At 38.9% G+C, this 20,122-nt stretch overlaps 1 protein-coding gene across 1 annotated transcript; it reads left to right on the forward strand.

The window, feature by feature from the left end:
- Positions 1-12,707: 12,707 nt before the first annotated feature.
- On the forward strand, positions 12,708-19,865 carry LOC118815238 (pentraxin fusion protein-like). The gene is made up of 3 exons (XM_036581228.1): positions 12,708-15,013; positions 15,142-15,203; positions 18,336-19,865. Exons 2-3 carry the CDS (start codon positions 15,146-15,148, stop codon positions 18,968-18,970), a joined length of 693 nt encoding a protein of 230 aa, XP_036437121.1. The 5' UTR covers positions 12,708-15,013; positions 15,142-15,145; the 3' UTR covers positions 18,971-19,865.
- The last annotated feature ends 257 nt before the right edge of the window (positions 19,866-20,122 follow it).

Below are 20,122 nucleotides of genomic sequence, written 5' to 3' on the forward strand. Positions count from 1 at the left end.
AACTGACGGTAAATGTTTATCTGATCCTGCAAGGGAAGGTTTTTTTTTTTTTTTTCAGAGAAACAGTTCTTCAATTTCAGTGACATTGTTTAGTACCATCTCTTTTAAAAAGATAAGGACACAGGCATGAGACCCAGGTAGAAAAAAAAAGATTATGAAACTTGCATGACTGATGAGGCTCAGTACACAAAAACAGGCTCGCTATGAAGGAAAAATGGGGTGTCAATTATTTAGAATTTGGCTTCCAACAAGTGCTTTCTTGTTCTTCAGGTGTTACATTCAGCTTAGTTTTTGCAAAAGATCCACACATGCACATATAAATGCACCCCCACACACATTTCTTTCAAATTCATAAAGATGTGACACTAGTTCTTTAGATTTATATAATTTGATGTTTCCATGTTTACTAATGCATTGTCTCATTAGACATATCAACAGTGTTCAATGAGTTTAATGGATTTAATGTTTCACAAAGCTATTTGCTGGTTATTTGAATTAATATAATTTAATTGTGTGCAGCGTACTTTATTAGTGGAACAATCCAGGTGGTTCGCCCCGTGCGAACATCAAACTCGCAACCTTCATGATGGTAAACTGGAGTGCAAAGGGACCGAACACCCAGGAGACGCTAGACGGTGGCCTGAAAGAGAGCAACAGGGACTTTAAGGGAAAGTTAAACTCAAGAAAAGAATGGGCAAAGTACTCAGGGAAAAAAATAACAAACAGTCTCGAGAGAAATGAAAACTCAAAAGGAAACAAAATAAACAAAGTTAGTGGTTTCAGGGGAAGATCGAATCCTTGACTTCTACATTGCACTGACCAACATGCTACACTGCACGCTACTTGAGAAAGCAATGGCAATGCCAACTAAAGGGTTTACAAAGAATACTCTCGAACCTCTGAAAGCTCCTTGGGTTATAGCACAACATTAATTAAAAATGAAATAAAAACATCCCAAATGCTGGGTAGTTTTTGGTACATCAGGTGTTAGATTATTACCTGGATCACAGCCAAAGAGTAATTTTTCTCGTTCACAGTACATAAGGATGGTTAAATGGCAAGACAAGAGTCAGGAATAAAAGTCTGTTTGGAAAGTTTCCTAAAAATGTATGTGTAAAAACAGCACATATTTCATTACATGCTCCTTAGTGCACAAGATATATATATTTTTAGTCAAATATATAATATTAATCACATTTTTTAGTTGTCGTATGGTTAATCAGACTGATGTCTCACAATGTAGTTAATATTTTATCACTCCTTTCAATTTTTAGCACTCCTTTTAATCAAACACCATTGGGCGGGATGTTGAGAGGGGCTTTTTATAGATTAGATTAAGATTAAGTGACCCTTATTAGTCCCACAATGGGGAAATTTCACCTCCGCATTTAACCCATCCCTGAAGTGAAACACCACATACACAATAGTGAGCAGTGAGCACACTTGCCCAGAGAGGTGGGCAGCCCTATCCACAGCGCCCGGGGAGCAGTTGGGGGTTAGGTGCCTTGCTCAAGGGCACTTCAGTCCTGTCAGCTCTGGGGAACGAACCGGCAACCTTCTGGTCACAGGTTAGATCCCCAGAGCCGACAGGACGTGAAAAAACCATAAAATTGATACAGGTGTGTTTTAAGAGGAAGTGACGAGTCTAAATTTTGGTGGTTATGGAGGAGTGCTAGATGCTTGTTGAATACAATACAAAGCTATCAGTAACAACCACTGAGTGATCACTACCACTACCACTACCACAATCAAGCAATGTTGTGTTACATCACCTTTCCTTTAAACAGCACTTAATCATCATGTGGGGGCTGACGACACAAACTGATCCAGATTTGAAAACAGAATTTTTGTCATTCTTCTGTTATACAAGTCTTCAGCTGAGCAACCATAAAGGGCCTTAATTCTTGTATGTTGAACTTAAGACACGTTTTCAGTGGGAGACAGTTTTGGACTGCAGGCACGTCAGTCTAGCACCCACACTCTCTGATTACGCAGCCAGGGTGCTCTAACACAAACATTCTGTTTCTTGGTGTTGTAAATAATCAGGGATGTCCCTGAAGAAGATGCGGTCTAAAAGGCAGCTTATGTTGCTCCAAAATGTGTTCATTGTTAATGCTGCTTTCACAGATGTGCAGGTTACCCTGTAAAAACTTCTCCCAGACCATAAGAGATGGTGGATTTACAACTTTAGGCTGGTAACAATCTGGATGGTTCTTTTTGTCTTTGGCTCATGACGTGCATTGTTTCCATAAAAAATCTGAAAGGTTGACTTGTCAGACCACAATACACGTTTCCACTGAGAATCTGTCCATTTCAGATTAGTTTAAGCCCAGAGAAGTCGGCAGCGTTTTTGGACGTTGTTAATATGGGACTTACACTGTGCAGAGTACAGCCTTAACTTACATTTATGGATGCATAAACAGCGCTAAACAGTGCTTACTGACAGTGGTCTGTCCAAGTATTTCTGAGCCCATGTGTTGATCACCATCACACAAACAAGCCAGTTTTTAGTTCATTTCTATCTGAGGGGTTAAAGATCACAGTCATTAAGTTGTGGGTTTCGGCCCTTCACACACAGAGATGTTTATCCTTGCAATCCCTGGCCAAGGAATGTTGTTTGTTAACAGCTGGATTTTTTTATTGATGCATTTTTGCCAAAGCGGCGGGCCTTGACCCATCTGTAAAAAGCAATCAAATGAATAAGTTAAAACAATAAATGTCTTGTCTTTGTACTGTGTGTGTTCTAATACAGGTCAAAGTAGATTTATGAATAAATGCTTTCTGTTTTTTAATTTGCATTGCATTTCTCTCAACTTGTTTAGAAATGAGTTTGTACATATTGACAGTCTAAAGGGCTTGATGACAGAGTTGTTTGTTTTTTTCAAAAGGTCGCCAAATACCGTAAAGGGCTGGTCTGGACGACAGCCACTTAGTGTTTTTTTTTAAATACCCATCAACTCAGAAAGCAAAAATGAATAAAAGATTTCCACTAATACATAATGCATCATTTTCAATACACTGTTATGCAACCAGTCAACCTTCTGGAGTAATTTTAGTTGATGTTTTATCCTCTAAGTAAGAATTCCAGATTTCTCACTCTGACACAGAGGGTCTGATGTAAGCTTCCTGTGTCCATTTCAGTGACAAACCGGAGGCATTCTGGCAGCGTCTTATGTCTGAAGTAAGTGCGCAGGCCTAAACCTACAGTTTATATTCGGCAGGAGAAGGTAAAAAGCAAAACTTGCTTCTCTCTTTCATGTAGGTGCACTTCAGGGAGGAGTGCGCTGCTGAGTGCAACTATGTGCAGCCAGCTTTGTGTAGATTTTTGCATCGCTTTTTTCTTATATTACTTGTAAACAACCTGAAAAATATGCAGAACCTGATATGGCATCAAGTACATCAATTATTATCACTGGTAAAGTCATGCTTTGTATGAACCACTTTCATAGAGCTTTATGTTATACGAGTCTACTGCATCAAACTCCAGTCCAGGTAACCAGGTGAGGCTGAAGTTCGCTTCTTATTCAGACTTTCAGTTCCACCTTAAATGCTGCTGTAGAGGCCATGTTTATCTCATTACAGCTCATTACAAAGAACAGCAGCACAGCAAATCACTCCTCACTATTCTTTAGCAGCAAATCAGTATGAATCAAATGTGAAGTGTTTAAAGATGTGAAACTTAACTATGAAGCAGTTCATTTTTAAGGGAGCAACACCAGGTGTGCTAACACAGTCATGCCTTGTGAGCACAGGAGGCACAGCCAGATGCTGCTGCAACAGAGAGAAGTATTAGGAGAGTACTTAGATAGTGTGATATGAAAAGTCTCTCTAAATGAGTGAAATGTAATGCGATGTCACCATAATTTACCAAGGAGAACAAATCAATACTGTAGTATTGCAGTTCTCTCTGGATGCTTATCTTTTACTACCCTGAAATAAATTATCTGATGGCCATGATGTTCGCTTTGATTAACATCTTGTGAAATTGTTTTAGGTATGAAAAGGACTGCACTCAATGTGCTCTATTGAGCTCTAGGCTATATTGAGTATTTTGATCTCTTTTCAAGCAGCATTAGCATAATATCATACATTTGTCATCTATAATTTAATAACAAAGTATGGCAACACCCTAACAAAATAAGGCAACATCACTAGTAAGTGAAGTAATGACAATACTGGGTCATGCCAGTAAACTCTACATGAGCTTCACTGGTCACCGTTGATTCTACAGCCATGCTTTGTGTTGATAGGCAGGAATGTGAGGCGAATCCAAAGAGTAAAACAAAAAGTTGTACTTCACCTATTTAACCACTAGAGGCTCAGTATCTTGAATTTTCTCTAATGCACCTGTACAACCATGCATAAATCAGGAGCATAAATTAGCCGTGTCTCAAATGCATGTTGTAAATTTTCTTCCCTAATGTGACATTTTTTTAAATAAAAATTTTCTGAACACTTTCACTGCAAAAGCAAGAGAAAAAGACAAAAAAAATAATAACGTGTGCATGTATGTTGATACTTTGTGTGTGTGGTTGTGTGTTTGTTTTTGTGAAAATTTAGTACAATTGTCAGAATACACACTAACAAAGTCAGCTGCGAATATCACAAAAGTACTAATTTTGCCCTTTAATGAGGGCCAATACTAGCTAGCTATTTAATTTTGCTAATGTGAGCTAAGCTAAAAGGCAAAAAAACTTTGTGCCTCAGATATGAAACAGAAAGATGTGTAATTAATGTGCTAGCAGAACATACTGTGATCAATCTCAGCTCTCAGACTTTCTCCTTCAGTAGTAATGAAAGATTTTGATTTCATTTTGTTTGGGTGTATTATTTTCAGTGTTATAGCTAGCTAACTCAGGGATTTTTTCACATTTGGACTGTTCACAAATAAAAAAGGACTCAATAAACAACTTATTTACTCTTACTTTTTTCAAAAATTCTTTATTAATATTTTTTGTACTACAGTACATACTTTCTTTCAATAGGGTTTTTTATTTCTAATTTATTTACATTTTATGTACTGTTTCTGATCATCATTAACTCCTAGTTTATGAGTTACGCGTTACCATGTGTTTCACTTTGTTATTCTCGATCATCATTAACTCCTAGTTCATTAGTAATGAGTTACCATGTGTTTCACTTTATAATACTGTTCCAGATCATCATTAACTCCTAGTTCATTAGTAATGAGTTACCATGTGTTTCACTTTATAATACTGTTCCAGATCATCATTAACTCCTAGTTCATTAATTATGCGTTACCATGTGTTTCACTTTATAATACTGTTCCAGATCATCATTAACTCCTAGTTCATTAATTATGCGTTACCATGTGTTTCACTTTATAATACTGTTCCAGATCATCATTAACTCCTAGTTCATTAATTATGCGTTACCATGTGTTTCACTTTATACTGTTCTTGATCATCATTAGCTCCTACTGAAGAACAGCAACACCTCAATCATTATCTAACAGACAGTAATTACATATTCACTTGGTAATGTGTAGAACCAAGTGAATTTAAGGTCAGGACACATACAGTCAGATATTTCCATGAGCCCTCTCTTCAACTGGCTCTGCCCTCAAGAGGACATTAAAGGAGAACTACTGTACAGAAGAAACACTGGCTCACGTGCTCCCACAGAAAAGAATGGTGTTTTCTTTTCTGAAGATGAGAGGTAAGCAGACTGGTCTACTCAATACTGAAGTATTTTAGCAATTGTCCCATTTGTAGGCTGATGTGCAAACTGGTTCACACTGCCAAATATGAAGATGTGCATTAGCCTTTTAAGGTTTCTGATCAAAACAAACACATGAGGAAATGGAGGATATAATCCATTATATTTTAGAGACACACTGTGTAGTAAATTTCACTACTGGTAGAAGTGTTGGAATACACTACATCAGTTAGTAGTTCAGCAGAACCTTTAAGACATTAATTTTAAGAAATAACTATTACTAATTACTGTGTAATTCTCTATGAGACTCAGTAGTTATTGTTTAGTTTATAGTGAACTACCCTAATCATTAGTTCATCATTACCTATTGAGTAGTTAACTAGTAGTCCTTGGTTGTTAAGAGTCATTGCTTAAGTATTAATGGAGCACTACTAATTCGTTCCTGCTTAATTCCTGATTAGTTTCTTGTTAACTACGAAACAGTATTGTAAAGTGTTACCGGCACCAGTAATGCTCAATGATATACACATTTTTTGGCAACATATGCTGCCATCCAGATGACGTCTTTTTCAGGGAAGGCCTTGATTATTTCAGCAAGATGATGTAAAACCACATTCTACACGTATTACAACAGCATTGCTCCATATTAAAAGAGCCTGGGTGCTAAACTGACCTGCCTGCAGTCCAGACCTGTCACCCACTGATAACATTTGGCACATTATGAAATGAAAAATATGACAAAAGAGGCCCTGAACTGTTGAGCTGAAATTCAATTTCAAACAAGAAAGGGAAAACATTTCACTTTCAAAACTACAGCAGTGTTTCCTGTTAAAAGAAGAGGTGATGAAACACAGTGATGAACAGGCCCCCGTCCGAACTTTTTTGGAACAAGTTATTGGCATCAAATTCAAAATAGGCATATATTTAAAAAAATAATAAAACTTCTCAGTTTCAACACTTGATATGTTGTCTTTGTACTATTTTCAATTAAATATAGGGTTTAAATGATTTGCACATCATTGCATTTTGTTTTTATTTATATTTCGCACAGCATTCCAACTTTTTTGGAAATGGGGTTGTAGTATATTTGTATTGGCACCATCCTTTTAAAGACTACCAAGACCAACATATTATCAACCTAAATGTTTGTCCACTAACCTCTGGGGCACAGGTAAGTATGTTGTAGCACATTAACATGAAACAGAATTTTGGTGTGATTATAGAACAAAACTACATGATCCTGTCTTGAAATTCATGCATAGAATGTAATGTTAATTTATTAGTTCCAGGGATGTTTTTGGAGATGAATCTTCTAAAAGACTCCAATAAAGACTGTAAGGAATACCACTGTTCAACATATTTGTACATGCCACTATAATATTGTTTTATGTAGTACACTTATTTGGAAGCATCTGCACTTGTTATGCTTCTCTTCTCATTTAAGTATGTCTCTAATTTGTCACCTGTCTGTAGATACCATTAAACAAATCACCTGATATTGATATTCCAAGACCTTTGGGGGTGCAATGTGTTGATGTGCTTGAAGTCTAAAACGTCCTGACATGGACTGTACCAGTGGTGAACGTGGTGTGTGTCTGGCTCTAATTTTGCATCTTAAGATAAATTACATTAATAAATTACTATTAGTCCTTCTTTTAGATTTTATTAGTCATTTTTGTGCAATTATAGTAATACTAAAAGTAATAATGGAACGTCTGTGTTCATTTAGAATGTCAGCAGAGATGTGCAGACAGCAAAGATCACCAAATGTGATGCTGAACCTGAATCTTTGCTTTCTGATGGACCAACAGCAGGAATTACTGCCATCTAATTAATATTCATATAATATTAACACATACATTTAAAAAATCTTTACAATAAATGCTACTACATCAGTACTGCTGTTACTAAATGATTGTCCTGAGATTGACATTCCAGGACTTTTTGGGGGTAAAATTTGTTGACGTAATTGAAGTCAAAATGTCCTGGCATTGGACAGGGTGTGTGTCTGGTCATAATTTTGTATTTTAGTGTGAATGATATACTATTTAGTTTAAGCCATTGCTCCTGTTACTGCTAGTTGCCTTTTCTTAATAATAAACAAATATTAAGAATATTAACTGAAATGTCTATTTTCTTTTGCAAGGTAAAAGACAAAGTTCAGACAGCAAAGACCAACAAACCACCTGATGGCCTTCAGAATTGTTTGGCTTCTGATGGGCAGAGAGCAGTAATCTTGGCAGCACAGATAAAAATGGATTATACACAGTGTATGAACAACTTTTTTAGAAATCATAACTAATAAACACTATTACACTAGTAAAGCTATTATTAAAGAATTGTCATAAGAATGACACTGCAAGTCTCTTCTAGAGTGAAACGTGTTGATCTGCTTGAAGTCTAAAATGTCCTGACATTGGACTGTACCAGAAATGGGGTGTCTGGTCCTAATTTTGCATCTTGGTGTAAATTACTGATTATCACTGTTAGTTGTTCTTTTAGTTTTTTTTTTTGTCATTTTTGTGGTATCATAGTAGTATTAAAAGTAATAATAGAATGTCTGTGTTCATTTGAATGTCAGCAGAGACGTGCAAACAGCACCTTTGAACCTTCTTTGCCTTCTGATGGACTGACAGCCTGAACTACTGCTGACAAACTAATTAATATTCACATAATATTAACACATACATTTCAGAAGTTCCTGAAGTTCTTTCCAGTAATTATTTGGACAGAGCCAGAAAAGACATGTGTTTCTGGTCCTAATTTTGAATCTTGGCATACATTTTTCCTTGAGTTCTAAGAGTCTTTTTTGTGGTAATAAAGTAATTTAGACATAATTACTTAGAATATCAGCAGGGACATGTAGACTTTTTGGCTTCTGATGGACAGATTCCTGTATCCCCTGCTGGACGAGTAAAAAAAAGTTTTTGAATGATTACCTTAGCGAAGTTTTGTTAAAAGTTCATCATTGACTTTCCCATCATGAGGATGATCAAAAACCATATGAAAATATTTCAAAAACTGTTCCTAAGTGTGGTTCTGGGTATTAGGCCAGATAGCGGTTGCCTAATCTAAAGTTTGGTCAGTCAAATGTGATATTACAAGAAAACATCTTACTTTGAGCAGAGCTCAGAAAATTGAGCACTGAAGTGGAAAAAAATGCAGTATTTATCAGGGTTTTCCGTTAAACTTGTCGGTTTTACTAACTGAAAAACTAAATCCATCTACAGACATAGAAACAGCAGCAACCTTCTCACTCTTAGTAGACATACCTAATGCTTGTAATTGGGATGTTAGGCTCTTTCACATTGGTGACAAACTGAACCAGTTGTGTCTGTTGCTCTGTGTGCTATTGGCTGAGTAATGCTCTCTGGAAATGCTCTTAATAGAAATCCTTTTCTGTGGGTTAATTCTTGGTGTTTAATCAAAGCGTTAATGATTATACTGATTAGCAGTTTAGCCCCAATGTTTAGCTTCACCCATTCAGACTACAGCAGTTTAACCCCACCAATTCAGACTACATGTCATGCTTCTCTTCAACCCAGTAGTCCCTAACTCTCTACCCACCGAGCACAACCTGGACTCCAACTCACAGAATCCCTCAGAGGAAGACATGACTGACTCATTTTTCCTCATCCAATCACAGACTACTCATCCTCATCGAAGGTTCTACACTCCCCAAATCGTGATTATATCTACTCACCCAAGAAGAGGAAAGAGCCCTGGAGGATTACATACAGGAGACCCTAGATCAAGGTTTTAGTCGCTCCTCTACTTCTCCTGCTGCATCTGGATTCTTCATTGTGAAAAAGAAAGATGGGGGTCTTCACCCCTGTGTAGACCATCAGAGCCTAAACCACGTCACCAAAAATACCTTTATCCTCTACCTCTCAAGTTTTTCAGTAAACTCCATCTCAGGAGTGCCTACAACTTGGTTCGAGTTGAGGAGGGTGACGAATGGAAAACAGCATTTGTTACCACTAGGAGGCACTATGAACATTTGGTCATGCCATGATCAGAATCAGAATTGCTTTATTTTGTTAAACATACAAGTTTGTCTTGGCGAGTGCATACATGTATGACGTAACACACTAAACAGAGCAAACAGCACACAGAATATTAACAAGCATTAAACTAAGGGAAAAGTAAAATAAAATATAATCATGTGAAATGTGCAGGGAGCTCAGGAGGAGCTCAGGAGTACATGTGAGATGTGTAGACATCTGTACATATACAGATATGAATGTCTGTACATAGATGTGTACTGTAAAATATACTATAAAAACTATTATATACAAAATATTAGTGATACAAACATTTGCAAAATGTACTTGTACAGTAGTGCAAACAAACATGCTACAGAATGAGTTATACTGTAATACTGTAAGGGAGGTTTGTTGGTTCAGTTTAAGTTTAAAGTGTGAGGTGTCCACCGTGGTTAATGAGTTACAGCTCTGGGGAAAAAAGCTGTTAGCATGTCTGGTTGTGCTGGTTTTGATGTCCCTTATTCTTCTATCAAAGGGAAGTGTTGGAAGAGGTGATGTCCAAAATGAGAGGGGTCAGATGTTATCTTGCCAGCACCCTTTGTCACCCTGCCATTGTAGATGTCCCGAAGCATTTGCAGACTACATCTTGATGATCCTTTTCTCTGTTCTGATTATGCGCCTGTGTTTGTCTCAGAGATTACAGAGATTTCTAGATTTTGTGTTATTAGAAACTTTAGTAGCATCACCACTCCCCTTACAGCCCTCCTGAAGGGAGCCACCAAGAAGGTGTGTGTCCAGCCTGCGCCACCTGCTGCCAGCAGAGGGTGGCCCCCAGCACCGCAGCTTGTTGCTGGCTCCCCGGCTTACACGGTCCGCCGCCTCCTGGACTCCCGCCGTGTGCGGGGTGGCATCCAGTACTTGGTAAACTGGGAGGGCTACGGGCCTGAGGAGCGGTCTTGGGTTCTGGCACGCCATATCCTGGACCCGGAGCTCATTAGGGAGTTCCGACGGACACGTGCTGCTGGCCTTGGGACTTCTGGGGCCGTCCCTAGGAGGAGGGGTCCTGTAAGGGTTCAGCCGGCCCCGCCTGCTGCCGGCAGAGGGCAACGGCGGCAGGGTGTCCAGCCTGCGCCGCCTGCTGCCAGCAGAGGGCGACGGCGGCAGGGTGTCCAGCCTGCACCGCCTGCTGCCAGCAGAGGGCGACGGTGGCAGGGTGTCCAGCCTGCGCCGCCAGCTGCCAGCAGAGGCGATGGCAGCACAGGGCCATAACTTCAGGGAACTCCAATTCCCAGAGGTCCGCGGGCTGATTAGGCCCAACATGACACACCTGCAGACTCCTCTACTTAAGGTCAAGGCAAACAGTGGTGTTTGTCACACCATTGTAGAAGGGTGACCGGTACGGTACTTAGTGTCAGAAAAGAAAAGAAAAGAAACTGCCCCAAAACTAAAAAAGAAAAAGAAAAGAGGGCTGAGAGAAGAAACTGCCCCAAAACTAAAAAAGAAAAAGAGGGCTGAGAAAAGAAATTGCCCCAAAACCAAAAAAAAGAAAAGAAAAGAGGGCTGAGAAAAGAAACTGTCCCAAAGCTACTTAAAGAAAAAAAAAAAAGTCTGCCTTCACTTCGTTCTTGGAGTGGAAGTGTTTTTTGTTTTCCTATTATCTGTCCTCTCGCCTTTCTAGTTCAGCCTTTGTTTGAGCTGCTCTCAGCGTCTCTTTTGTCTGCCGTTCGTCGTTTTCCCGCCTTTTCTTTTCCCGCTTCCTTGAGGTGTTTTGCCGGTAGTCACCTGTGCTCCTCAGTGGCGCAGTGGTAACGCCACGAAGCGCCGAGCTGTACATCACCGGTTCGAACCTGGCTTTGGGTCACCTCATATGCATGTTTCAGACTCACAACCCAGTGCCACAATAAACTCATTTTTCCATTTTTTTCTGTTTCCATTTCTGCACTTGGGTCCGCCTCCCCGCCGTCCCGTAACAATTTGTACATGGGGTATTTCTTCCGCAGCTGTTTCTGACTTCTTCGAGGCTTACCTCCATGGTGGCTTGGGACAAACATCCTAGTTCATCATAGCAGCACAGATACATGTCTGTTTTAAGGTCTGTGTAGTGTCTCTTTTCATAATGTATTAGCTTAACCCTAATCATGCCTTTCCACTCAGTTTACTTCTACTGTGTCACAGTTAGCTGAAGAACCATCTCTGTAACTCTCTTATAACTGCCGACCACTTTTGGCCTAGTCAGGGAGTTGGGGATGACCGTCTGTATTTTGGCTTCTTTATTTTCATGTAGGCAAGTTAGTTCTCTAAACAGTTCTCTAAATGTTTGTTTGTTGTTTTGCCACATGCTCATTCTGACATCTGTCCTGTGTTGGTCTAGAAAGAAAAGAAAATTAAACGACTTGATCTGTTTAAACGCTAAATTGCTCTCTTATTCTTTAGACAGGATTTTGGCAGGATTCTTTCATACATATATACAAACAGATTAAAATCCATTTTGTTAATGTGGCAGTATATTCTGCAATGTATTTGAAAAGTTTTTCAAATATATAAAAATTCATATACATATATTTTTTTCCACATGGTTTAGGCCTGTGCACTTAACACACATACATAACACACAAATCAGAAGTTGTCTGATTTGTCGCTGAAATGGACACAGGAAGCTTACATCAGGCCCTCTGTGTCAGAGTGAGAAATCTTCAGTGATGCATTCATACGCAGAGGATAAAACACCAACTTAAATGACTCCAGAAGGTTGACTGTTTGCATTTGCGTTTGAAGTGCATTGAAAATCATTTATTATTTATTAGTGGAAATCTTTTATTCATTTTTGCTTTGTGAATTGATGGGTATTTAAAAAAATCAACATTAAGTTCTCGTCATCCAGACACAGCCCTTTACGGTAATTGGCGTGAATGAACTTGACATTTAAAAAACAAACAGTTCCTCATGACCTTTAGACTGTCAATATGTACAAACTCAGTTCCAAAAAGTTGGATGTGGTGTGTGCCCATTCCCCGGGCCCCCAGTGATGACATTGAGAGCTGGCAGGAAGGTGTGACAAAGCCTTGCAAGGACGGCGGAGAGAGGAGAACCGCGAGGGAGTTGGGGAAGGAGTCCTGGGCACTGCCTCTGGTCCCGCAGCAAGGCCACTTTAATTTGCCTCACGTTCGATCCCGGTGGACGAGCCAGAGAGCTGGGACGGTGACAGAACCCTCTTGGTTCAGGTGCTTCTTTTTTAAAAAGAGCAGAGAGGGAACAGAGTGATGAAAGGACTTTAAAGTCTGGTTTGAAGTCACTAACATTGGGCAGCTTTGTGCTGCTGTGTTTGTTTTGGGAGAAAAATAAAGAAATGGCTGCTGCAACCTTCAATCCTGCCTCCAGGATCCTTCCTGAGCCCGGGGTAGCACATGGTCTGCTACATTGGGGCAGAAGGTAAAATGCAAATAAAAACTGAAAGCTGTGATTTAAAAACCTACTTGGACCTTTATTAGAACAAACACAGTACAAAGACAAGATGTAGATTGTTTTATCTTATCAATTTTATTGTTTTTTGTAAATATACACTGATAGACATTTAAAACACATTACAACAAAGTTGGCACAGGAGCAATTAGGACTAGGAACATTGTCTCTGGATGTGTGGATGAGTCGAGACAAAAATGCATCAAAAATTCACCAGTTTAGAATTAACATTCCTTAGCCAAAGATTGCATGGATTTTAGGTATTTCGCCCTCCATGGTGCATAATATCATCATAAGATTCATGAAATCCGGAAAAATCTCTACAAGGCCAAACAGCACAACTGAAAGCCTGTGACCTTTGACCCCTCAGATGCACTGCATTAAAAAACGGCATGTTTTTGTGATGGAGATCACCACATGGGCTCAGGAATACTTTGACAAACTGTTGTCAATAAACACTGTCTCTGAATCCACAAATGCAGGTCAAGACTGTACTGTGCATAGTTAAAGACAAATTTCAACAACATCCAGAAACGCCGCCAACTTCTCTGGTCTCGAGTTTACCTGAAATAGACGGATGCTCAGTTGAAACATGTATTGTGATCTGACGAGTCAACCTTTCAGATTGTTTATGAAGATAACGGACCTTGTCTTCTCCAGACTAAAGAAGAAAAGGAGCATCCAGATTGTTACCAGTCCTGTTGAAAGGAAAGGTTATGTAACACATCTCCTGGTAAGCAAGTGTTAAAGTGCCACTCAGTGGTTGCTATTAATAGCTCTGTACTGCATTAAACAAGCATCAAGCTCTGCTCCAGAACCACCAATGCTTAGACTCCCTACCTCTTAAAACATACGCTTGCGCTAAAAAGTCCCTGCTGACATCCCACCCACAGCATTTGAATGATGGTGTGCATGATCTTGTAGCACATTCAGTGGCCGACTTTTACAGCTGCTGTGTGTTAAAGAGCGACGTGTGAGCTCTACAACGAGTCTCCTTGCTGCAGAGACGGTACTGATCTCCTGCTGTCTGAACTGAGCTGAACCACATCACTGTATCACCTCTCCGATTAATACACACTGTACAATATATCACAACTATTACTGTAATGCAACTCAGAGTTAGTTATGTCTATATGTGCTTTTAGTTTACCTCATACCACTCAGTACCTGCTGTCATGTAAATACAGCGAATCTGTCTCATATGCCATATAAATACGTAAATAGATCTACTTTTATTTTATGTCTCTTGTACTTTAACTTACGTCTAGATTTATTTCTATTCTCTATTTTTCTGCATAGTATATGTGAGTTTATGTGCAATTGTATGTCTTAATACTGAAACACTGCAATTTCCCGTCAGGATCAATAAAGTTCTGTCTATCTCTATCTATCTCTTGTGTGACAAAATAAACGAGTCACTCTTTAGTGTGAGAAGGTCAGCAATAAAACTGAACAAGTGATTCAGCAACAGCCAATCAGAGAGCTAGGAGAGAGAGAGAGAAAAAGTGGAAGAGAGACATGCATGCCCAGACCACAAAGACAGAGGAGCAGCTTGCTGACTTATATGCAAATTTCATGCTCTTTTGTCCCAACTGGCTCTCGTCCCTGTGCCCATACATTTTCAACCCAGAACTACACACATGATACTGAAGAATACACAGACACTCTGAACCAAAACTCCCCTCAGTGTATTAGGTAAACTTTTACTAGAGGTTGTGCAAGAGTGGAAATAACAAACTGTGTTTTTCATAAATAAATACAATCAGATAAATGCAGAAGCTGCAGCACCAGCTTTAGCCTTTTTCCTGAAGAACAGCAGGAAAATAGAACTAACTGGTGACAGAAGCCAAGAAAGATTCTGTAAACGTCAAGAGTGTCTTCACTACCAGGTGAGCATCTGCACTTACGCTACTTATTCATCACTTACAGCCACTTTAGTTTTACTGACGTTAAATGTGATTGTCAGCTGTGTGTAACTTGTGAAGGTGGCTAACAGGTTGTGCTAAAATGTTCACAGTAAAATGACGACTGTGCTCGTTCTGCTGGGTGTCCTCCTGCATCTGACCTGCTTTTGTGAAGGTAAGTTTTTATCTTCTCTGTGTTCTCTACATCATTCTGTTTTGTGAAGACGCATTAACAAATCTAGATTCAATTCTGAGATGTCTATAAATTCAGTTCAACTTTATCATATCTAGTCTTTGCAGAAGTGCTCACCTGTATCTAAATGCATGCCTGTATTGTGTTAGATTAGTTCAGTGCTGGATCATTTAGCAGAGCCTGATTTCCAATTTTAACGTGTGATTCACTTAATACACGAGTTATCTATATGACCTACAGCAAACTCCCAAGAAGGAGTCAACTCATCAGTAATGCAATAAGGTGTCCTTTTTCAGTACCGGCACATTACAAAATTATGGGTAATACAAATGTATTTGTCAAGTACCAAAGGTTTACAGTGGGGTTGGGGAACTCCGGTCCTGGAGGACAGGATTCCTGTACAGTTTGTTGATTTTTCTGCTCATTTTATTTATTTATTTATTTTTTATATATATATATTGTAGGGAATATGTACTCTTCATTTTATTATTATTGTCTTGATATTATTATGGTCAAAATGTCTTCAGATGTGTCTCAAGAAATGGTGATAGATGGTTCATGGAGTATGACGCACACCTGATTTAACTCATAATTTAATTACTGGGCTTGGCTGATGTGGGAAATCACCACACTGTGCTGGAATCCAGGACTCAGTTCGCCACCTCTGGCTCATAACAAAGTTCAGTGGCTTCAGCAGTTTTTGTGCTGCTAGCCAAGGCCAGGTCCCAGCCAAGCAAGAGTCTGACAAGGAAAATGTCAGCAATTTCAGCCACGTTAGAGTGACTAGTGTTGTAGCTACACTACCAGTGGTTTTCAAACTGGTTATCAGAGCACTCAGTATGTCCACATTTTAATTTTACATCTAGTTGGAATGGAGGAAAAATCTGGATCGTCTGGGGGGAACCACTGGTGTAGACTATGGCTCCGTCCAAAACCACATAAAACTACACTGTATACACTGTAGTAATGAATGGACTTTGAATGTCAACATCCAAGTCAACATCCAAAGTTCAAAGTCATTACACACCGGCATAGACTCAACACTCAACCAACCAACTCGACCAACGTGCAGCACTCAGTGACTCCGAACACTGTTGGGTTTGAGAACAAAGTAATCACTCAAACACCATTAAAACACCTTTTAATGTAAAGGAATCCACAGCTTGGGAGATCTAAACACTTAATGAGTTGGAAAAAGCTGATTTTAATAAGAGCTGTTGTTTAAAATCTCTATGAATTGATCACAATTGCATTCGAGTTTGGAATCCACCAAGCAGAACAAGGGATACTGGATGTCCTGGAATGCTGCGTTCTTACCCAGTCTCTGCCCAGGAGGCATAGCTTGGACACAGTAGCACAGAGAGACACAGAGTGTCAGTGCAGTTCTAGAATGGAGTTGGAAAGTTAGTTGAAATAGCTCCATGTTGTAAGTAAAGCCAGCCAACGCACGAAAAGTCAATGTTTTATTTTCATCACTGCAGTTTAAGTTTACTGTTTGTTAGTGTTTGTTCAATTGTCTTGCAATGATTGTAGTTACTCGTCACTGTCTTTAGGATTCAGAATATTATTATTTGGCCAGCAGTAAATATTGAGTCTGAAATTTTATCTGTAAAAGTTTAGGGGAAGTGTGAGCAGAGAGTATGAGTACAGATTGGAGTTTGCCTGATGATGCAGCACGTGTGGGAACGGTCCCTTTCAGAACCAGCCAAGTTGGCCTCGCTTCGTTGACCAAGCGAAAACTCCAAGTGCTGGCCATAGTCTGGCCCTGCATTCATTATAGTTTGATGAATAGCTGCATTCAGAGGCCGTGTGACCAGACTCACCACCAGTGCTGCAAACTATCCTTGTATTCTTAGTGGGATGCTTGGGTTACCTCTGCTAGCTCTTTTTTGAAGCCAGAGTAAGAAAATGTCAGCATATTTACGCTTCTTAAACTAATAATCTGTCCCAATTCTTACCAGAGACCTCTCGACCATTAGCTCCTAAATAAGTGGAGAATTCTCTGACTAATTTCATGTATTTGATCCCTATATGCCAACTTGATGATTAGACATATCATTACATGGGTAACACTTTCTATGAATGTCACATTTTGTAAGCATCTATAAAACACATTCATGTTATAATGCATTCATAAGGCATTATAAACATGGCTATAAATATTTATGAAAATGCATTATACGTTATAGCCATGCTTATTATGCATTATGAATTGTTAACATAATACATTATAAGTACTGTTCATAACAAATTATAAGAGCTCATAAGTGGTATTAGTCCGCTCTAAGTAAAGTGAAGCGTACTGTACTAAAGCCTCCTCCAGTGTTCAGAGTGAGGCTTCAAGTTGAAGTATTTACTGAAGGATTTACTGAAACACTAAAACATTCACAGTAAAGCACATTACAGGCTTCAAATGTCAGAGTTTAAACTAGAGCTGCCATCAGTGTTTTACCCAATGTGGGAAAGGTAATGTACACCACCGTTAGCTTGGTATTTGTCTGTACTTTACACTCTCCAAGCTGGGACTGACTTCTGTGGCACTGACAGTATAACATGTTATCAACACTGCTTATAATGCATTATATTAACAATTCATAATGTATAATAAACATGGCTATGAAGTGTAATCCAGTGTAATTGATTTTTATAAATGTTTATAATCGTATGAAGGCATTATAACATGTTATAAATGTGTTTATAGATGCTTACAAACGTGACATTCATAGAAAGTGTTACCATTTCATGCTTCATTTATCCTGTTTGTTTATAATGATTCATAAACTAGCCAGTTATTTCTAAACAATATGGTGTGTGGATGTTTTTATCTCTCTGGATGCGAGACCTCTGACCGCTGGTCGAACTGTCCCAGATTACGAAATGATTGAAACTTTATTTAAATTTCCGTCTCCTCTGAGAGAGATGTACTCTCGCAAAATTAGATAAACAATAATGCTACAAGAATTTTGAAAAAAATTGAGTTATAAGGTTCTACATGAGCTCAAATGGGATTGTTACCAGTGTTCTGTAAAGCTTGTACAACCTAGCAACAGTAGATATGAAAGAACTGCACTTTAACTGTGTATCATATTGAGAAGAACATTCTTTGCCTTTCAGGTGGTTTGACTGATAAGGGGCTGCTTTTCCCAAAACCATCAGCCAATTCCTACGTTAAGTTCAACCCCCTGAAATCCCTGAGTTTAGAGGCCTTTACTCTGTGTATGCGTCTGTCTGTGGATCCAAATGTAGTTTCCAAAGGGAACCGTGACACCATCCTCTTCGCTTATTGCACCAAAGAAGGTGATGAGCTTAACGTGTGGCAGGAGAAGAGCAACATCTCCTTATACCTGAGAAGCAGCTCAGAGGGTGCTTTGTATGCCGTCCCACCTCTCTCCATCTTCCGCACAAACCTGTGTGTCACCTGGGAATCCAGCACGGGTCTGACTGCATTCTGGGTGGACGGCCGCCGCAGCACTCTGCAGGTGTACAGGCAAAACCACAAGGTCCAGCCTGGTGGTGCTGTTATTCTGGGTCAGGATCCGGACTCTCTCCTGGGTGGTTTTGATGAAGACCAGAGTTTTGTAGGCGAGATTTCAGACGTGAACATGTGGGATTATGTGCTCACAGGCGGTCAGGTTAAGCAATTCAATGAGAAGTTAGGTTTGGGACCAGAACCGAATGTTCTTAACTGGAACACTATGCAGTATGAAGTACATGGGAATGTCCTTGTAGTGCCAGAGAAGTATAAATGATATGTAAGACAACAATCTCTGTAATAAGGTCCTTGGGTGTTGTTGTTGTTGTTGTTGTTGTTGTTGTTGTTGTTGTTGTTGTTGTTGTTGTAGTAGTAGTAGTAGTAGTAGTAGTAGTAGTAGTAGTAGTATGTTTTCTGCAATTATGCATGTACCCGTGTATATATACATATATAAAAATTATGATAATTGCCTCACATTTGAGCAAAGTTTTTGATATAATCGCAATATTGTTAATACATGAAAATTAACACTACCTAGATAAACAAACTTGTATTCCAGATACATTTTTAAAAAGCAGTACAATGCTGGTATTTAAACATTTACTTTTCAAACATCAAATTATTATTAAAGAATAAAATTTGTCCAAATATTAATGCTCACTCTGTGTATAGTTCATACTATTTGCAGTTAAGACTGGACTACATAAGCCCTGTTGTATAGCATTGTGAGCTGGAGATGCTCCAACATAAAATAAGGCATGAAACATACCTGTACTTGTACTGTTCCATCATAACCCAAACCACAGGATATTCTAATTAACTTTTCATTTGTTTAAATCATATAATCTTAAATATATCAGTACATAATGGTCTTCGGCTGCGATGAACAGTGTGCTGGCTCATGGCCTAGTCCAACACCAGTACCACGATGTGTCCTAAATTGCAGTCTAGTCTACTATTTTGGTTGCAGTAGTGGTTGTTTTTTCAAGCATTTGATATTTTGATGGCTCTTTGAAGTCTAAGCTTGTTTGGACTCTTGCATGTTACGTCGTTATGCCATTAGCTTTTAGGAGATTCCTCATGTGGTGCAATGATTTATTATTATTATTATTATTATTATTATTATTATTATTATTATTATCTATAATTTATTAAACAATGAATCAATCATTTTAAGCTTCCAAAAGCCGGATTTTGTTCCTTCTTCCTGACTGTTTGTTTTTCTACTTTCATAGAAATTTTCCTGCTCTCCATATAAATGGTATCCTTTTTTAAAACTATTAAACAAATAAATAGGTTTACGTTAGGGCTGTAGTCAAGACCATTTTCAAGTCCAAGACAATGACTAGTCGAGACAGAGTCAAGACTGAGTCTAACGGGGGTCCAAGTCAAGACAGGGTCTAAATGAAAGCAAGACTGGATCAAGACT

Source organism: Colossoma macropomum, unplaced genomic scaffold, assembly GCF_904425465.1.
Source record: "Colossoma macropomum unplaced genomic scaffold, Colossoma_macropomum, whole genome shotgun sequence".
NCBI classification, from domain to species: domain Eukaryota; kingdom Metazoa; phylum Chordata; class Actinopteri; order Characiformes; family Serrasalmidae; genus Colossoma; species Colossoma macropomum.

Excerpts from the sequence above, each read along its gene's own strand:
- LOC118815238 (XM_036581228.1), top strand. The coding sequence starts at position 15,146 with ATGACGACTGTGCTCGTTCTGCTGGGTGTCCTCCTGCATCTGACCTGC. Across the intron at positions 15,204-18,335 it reads TCTGACCTGCTTTTGTGAAG|GTGGTTTGACTGATAAGGGG; the intron begins GTAAGTTTTTAT and ends TTTGCCTTTCAG.